A 6,000-nucleotide genomic window follows, 5' to 3' on the forward strand; every position below is an offset into this window, starting at 1 on the left:
CCTCCGTTCCTCTATAGTTGAGTCGTTTTTCCATTTCGGGAAGTTCCTCCATAGTTGAGTCGTTTCTAAAAATGGAAAAAATCAGCATATTTAATGGTGATTTAGCTGGTTTAATTAACACCCCTTATCACAATTAATTAAGTTAATTACACAATTAAAAAAAACTCCCCAACCCTAATTCTCCCTATCACACGCTGCATTCCCCTATCTCTCTTGAACAAAAAACGCTCCCCCTTCTCTCTTCTTCATCTCTTTCATCTGGAAACCCTAGATCTAAAATCCGGCGCTCCCTCTGAAATTCGAACACCAAATCAAGGTTCTACCCTCCTATTCTCACTCACAACGTCGATTGTACTCTTCTCTCTCATCTTACGCGTCGTCGATTCAGGGTTGTTCGCCGACCCCAAACAATGCATCGGTCGCACATCGCCAAGGCAGACGATCGGAGACAGCCACGCAGCCCCCTCGCCGATGGAGACGGTTGGATTAACCCTCGCATCATTTGTATTCCCGCAGCGTCGCGTGGTAGAGGTCGTATTTCGGCCGGATCTCGGGGAAGAGGTCGTATTCCCGCAGCGTCGCATGTTAAAGGTCATATTTCGGCCGGATCTCGTCGTAGATCTCGAGATGATGAAGGGTTAATTCACCATCTATGGTGGAACATCTGCCGTTCCTCCATAGGCGAGCCCGCTGGCAGCGTTGGCGACTCTCCGCCGACTGGAGGCGTAATTGGCGGTGAAGGGGGCGCCACCCCGACCAGATACATTGCTGGCGGTGAAGGCGGCGCCTCCTCGAGTGGAGTCCTATACGGGGGTGAATGCGATGCCACCTCTATGTCGGATGAAGAATTTAAATGGAGATATTGCATCACTGAGGCTGGCAAGGCATTGTGGGAGAAATGCAAGGCTGGCGATGAAGGCGATGCCACCTCTATGTCGGATGAAGAGTTTGTAAGGAGATATTGCGTCACCGAGGCTGGAAAGGCGTTGTGGGAGACATGCATTAATTCCTGATATGGGTGAGATCTTTCTAATGCTTCATTTAACAGAATTGATTTCAAATAGTGATCTATGATCTGTGATTATTATATGATGGGCTGTTAGTGTATGTCATTGTTGATGTTGGTGATTGTGATTGAGGTTGCTGATGTTGGTGATTGTGATTCGGGTTGCTGATGATTATGAATTTGTTGGTGATGTTGTGACTTTGGTGGCTGATTGTGATTGGGGTGGCTGATGTAGTGAATTTGTTGGTGATATATGCATTCATGATATGTGCATTCATGATATGTTGGCTGATTGTGATTGGGGTTACTAAATACAAAATGCATCATTGTTGCAGCATTTACATCCTTTTACAAAACACAAAATGCATCATTGTTGCAGCATTTACATCCTTTTACAAAACACAAAATGCATCAATTGTTGCATAGTGACAGTCATTTCAAAACACAAAAAATGGCATGATATGTGCATTCACCTTCCTTCAATAAATGCATCATTCATGCACATTGACAGTCTATCCAAAAAAACACCATGTGCTTCTTCTATACCTTCATAATCCTAAGGCTTGGGATATTGACTCCAATCCATGATTGCTCCCCTGGTCTCTCAGATAAGCTACTGCTTCCATAACCAGTTCCACTGGAACTTCTAGATTCAGTGGAAGCTGATTTGTCCTCCTTAAATGTGTTTTCCCCATGTGGGGCAGCTTGTATCTGTTCTGACCATGGACTTTCATAATTTCCATGTAACAGCCTTGAAGACTTAGGAAAACATTATCCAAAGTCTCTGGTTGTAATTCATGGAATGATTTCTCAACTGCACTCACTAAGTCATCCACATTATTGCATGCAGTCTGAGTTTGTAGTGACTGTATTGCTCTGAACCAACCCAAGTCATTCACATTGGTGTCAGGTGATTTAGGTGGTTGTTGCACAATTGAGATTGAGAACCCACTTTGTTGTGCAGCTTCTCTGAAAGCTGGGTCATTGTCTTTGATGTGTGGTCTCGCGTTATCTTGTTGTATCTTGAGAACTTTAGTTGCCCCATCTGGCCACTTGGCTATGATGGCAGGTAATATCTGTTCTCAATAATGTGACATGCATAAAATCATCATTTGCACAACATTACACCATTTATTTACAGTGTGTCATGAGAATGTAGGCTCACTGGTATGTAATGGCTTATGTGCATAAATTAAATGCATTAAAGAGATGCAAACATTACCTTATTGATCAAGCATTCCCTCACCACATCTGTTGTGATACTCTCTATGGGTTTTGTCTCCATAGTGCCTGCCTGCCTGTTTTTACTTGACCTCTTGGCTGCAACTTGTTTGGTAAAGGGAAAAATTCCAATTTTTCCATCAAACAACACTTCACCATGAACACCAAACAGTGGTCTACAAACTGCACACATGAACATTATTTTGGATATGAACTTCTTATTTTTACATGTTCTATGAGGTTCTTGCTCTCCTGGAGCAAGATAGAATCTCTGAGTTCCTTTTGTCATGTAGAACCACTTTTCATCAATATGTATAGTGTTGTGCACATGAATCTGATTTTGTTGAGGATTCTGTCAAATTCTAATGATTCAACTGTGAATCTCAGCCGTAACAGCTTGTTTGCAGCTGTTAAGTTGGGTTTAATGGCTGATGTGTGTGGTATAATCAGGCCATCCTTAACCCACCTCCATACGGTTGTTTTTGAACAACCTAAACCCACTGCCACACTCAAGAGGTTGCACCTTTTGGAGAAATGCAAACTCTTTAACAGATCAACATCCAATTGCAGCCTTTTGGGGTAATGCCGCACTTTTTTGACACTTATCAGTTGAACTGATGTTCCTCGTTGTTGCTGTTTCTTTGCAGCATTCCACCACCTTGTACAGGTTTGCCGGGAGATTGTAAACTTCAGTTGTGCTTCCTTAAGTGTGCCACGAGGAGGTACACCGCCCACACACCTTCCGATGATGAATTGGACCACTTGGTTCTTGAATTCTGAGGAATACTCTTGGTGCCCCATTTATGAGCATTTAAAAGACTTCAACAGCCAAGGAAAACATTTACTCCATTTGTTGGTTGAGCTATTTAATGTTTGAAGTTGGTGGAAGAGTATTTATAGCAGTGAATATACTAAGTGGCGCCAGCTTTCCCCCCTTTGTAAATTGAATTTACTGATACAACTCCTTTTGAATTCTCTGCATTGTAAATTGAGTGCAATTAATGTGAAGTGCACCTACTATGTAAGTGGCGCCACATTCATTTTAATTCCCCCCCTTTGTAAATTTAACACATTGTTACAGTACCAATGGATGAATAAAAAAGAATTTGCTTTCTACTCTACTCTCTAGCATATGTGTTCACTGCTCTCTCTCTCTCGAAAATTCATCATCTAAATTTGGGCAGATTTGGTTAATTAACAAAAGAATAACCAATTTATAAATTTGAATTTGTTGTGCATTTAGTGTTTACTTTAAATAAAAAGTTCAAATGAATAATGAAATTCAAAGTCAAAAAGTCAAACTACTTTTTCTACTTTATTCTACTTAATCCACCAAAACATCATTTTTTTAGACTCCGTGCCCAAAAGTTCCGCCTCAACTGTAGAGGAACGGAGGGAGTATAACATATTGGACGGTTCAGTTTCTAATTAGCATTTGCGTCATTCATGGGATTTCAACTCCCAGTCATTTCATTCCCCTCCCACTCTCCCCCCATTACTTCCACCCTCTCTCCTCCCTCAGTAGGACTCGTCCCTAACCCTAGCCGCCGCCTCCTTCCGAATCTGCTTCTACCTGCCGTCGTCTCGACCAACCGCCTTTGTCACGGCGAATCGGTGACCATCTCGATGAGGGAATCCCGGTGTATACCCAACAAATTCAGTTTCGGTGACGAAAGCATTTCAATTAACATCTGATTTCAACTGCGGGGTGAAAGGTAAGGTCGAAACATTAAGTTTGCTTCAATTTCCGATAGATTCATATTTGAGGAACTGTTGTTTTAGTGTTTTAGTACATTATGTGGTATCAAATTTGATTCCTAAGTTTGTTTGTGTGGATTAGGGTTTTTTGTTGGTTGAGGACTTTTGCTCTAAAATTGAAGTTTTTGTCAATTGATTTTGCACTGAAATTCTCCTTCCAATTTTCTTCCTGCTTGTCGTTTTTTTGGTATGCAAGTATTGGTCATTCTTGATTTCCTCTCTCCCCATTTTTGGTGTATGCTGCTTTTTGTACATTGGCTTATTCAACAATGATTTTTTGATTTCATTCAGTTTCTGAAGAACTTCCTACAAAATGGTGAACAATTGAACCATGTCGAAGTGGCCTGCTAGTCAACCAACAAGTAATCTACTTTTTTGTTTCAAAGTATTGCTTAGACATTGTTAATCCCATTCTGTACATTATTGTATGTCATATGCTACATTATACCACAACATTTACGCATTATTTAAGAAAATCTCATTTATGTTACATCATCAATGAGGTTTAGTTCATGAATAGAGTACATTATTTTGTGTTAAAGGTTCATCATGCTAAACAAAATTTGATGCTTTCTTTGTAGTGGCAGAGTACATTGTTTGCAATTTGTGGGTTAAGCTTCATTTTGGCGAAGTTTTAGTACATTATTATTGTAGGACTCATTATCGTTTGTTCTGTTGTTGCATTATCGATACATTTATGGTACATTATGTACACAATTTTGTACATGATGTTGTTATGCTACATCATGTCTGCACATTAGTACATTATTTGATACTGCATTATTACCTTATAAATATACATTGTTTCAAACCAGATCAGTAACTTTACTCCTACTATCAGTGAATATTGTTTTTATAGGAAATGATGTATACACTTTAGTACATGAATAGCTTCTACTGATATTACTGTTGTTGTGATACATCATGTTTGGAAATTAGTATACATTACTCATGGTAGCTTATCTGTACATCATTGGTTACTACTTACATTATTCTTTGATAAATGTGCATTATTGTTTCTGTGCAGTATTTTGATTAAAAAGCTACATTTAAGGGTTGTATTTGTAAATTATTTCAGTAGGAAACAATGCTACATTATTTATGCATACTTGTACATGACTTTAAAACATCATTTAGATAGATTAGTACATCAATTGATGTTAATTTTATGCATCACGTTCTGTTACATCATGTAGCTAGATCTGTACATCATGTTCTATTACATTATTTAGCCATAGATGTACATTAACTGATATTGCATTGTATGTGTTTCTGAGTAGGTTCAACGAGTGCAAGAATCGTTTCGAGGATGACTTTGATGATGATATGCCCATTGCATTAACGCAACAACAAGCTTTAAAGATGTTCAAAGATGTGCTATATTATCATTGTGTTGTAGATTATAATGTGCGAAAATTGTATTTTAATGTCGACTATAATTTGTTTGATGAGGGGCATAAGTTATATCCATTCCCCAATGGTTTAATAGCCCATGGGGCTAGGGTGTAACACCAACCCAGTAGCACAACGTTCACTAAGGGCAAGGAGTTAGAGTCGTTCTTGTAGGATTCAATTATTTTTTGTTTTGTGTAGTAGTTTCTGTTGTATTCTTACACTTATTTGGTTACATTATTCAGGTTAATAGTTACATTATTTGCTACTAATGTACTGTACATTAAAACCATAAGTATGTACATTATCAAAATGACTGAAAACAAATTGACGGAAAAAATATACATTAAACTACTACATTCGTACATTATTTCATGTATAAAATCCAAAACTCAAATTAGAAAGCGAAATTTTATGCATGTGGTGGTACTATACCCTAGCCCCATGGATTGTTAAACCCTAGGGAAATGATTCAAAGTCCCTATCCTTTGTGATGGTTTCATTTTGTGAGTCGGTACTACAACCTAGCCCCATGGATTATTAAACCCAAGGGGTATGGATTCAAATCCCACCAAACATTAAATCCTTACATAGATACATTATTTAGTATGATGCATGTACAT

The 6,000-nt window shown here is 38.7% G+C and overlaps 1 protein-coding gene and 1 long non-coding RNA gene across 2 annotated transcripts; one reads left to right on the forward strand and one right to left on the reverse strand.

Annotated features, from left to right (window-relative positions):
- Positions 1–1,554: 1,554 nt before the first annotated feature.
- On the reverse strand, positions 1,555–3,028 carry LOC121800975. Its single transcript, XM_042200457.1, has 3 exons — positions 2,524–3,028; positions 2,229–2,410; positions 1,555–2,082 (listed from the first exon to the last, which is right to left on the reverse strand). Exons 1-3 carry the CDS (start codon positions 3,026–3,028, stop codon positions 1,555–1,557), a joined length of 1,215 nt encoding a protein of 404 aa, XP_042056391.1.
- Positions 3,029–3,657: 629 nt separating this feature from the next.
- Positions 3,658–5,649, forward strand: LOC121798801. Its single transcript, XR_006050095.1, has 3 exons — positions 3,658–3,942; positions 4,277–4,347; positions 5,266–5,649. It is a non-coding gene; the product is annotated as an uncharacterized LOC121798801 (long non-coding RNA).
- Positions 5,650–6,000: the final 351 nt, after the last annotated feature.

Source organism: Salvia splendens, chromosome 4 (genome assembly GCF_004379255.2).
Source record: "Salvia splendens isolate huo1 chromosome 4, SspV2, whole genome shotgun sequence".
NCBI lineage: Eukaryota > Viridiplantae > Streptophyta > Magnoliopsida > Lamiales > Lamiaceae > Salvia > Salvia splendens.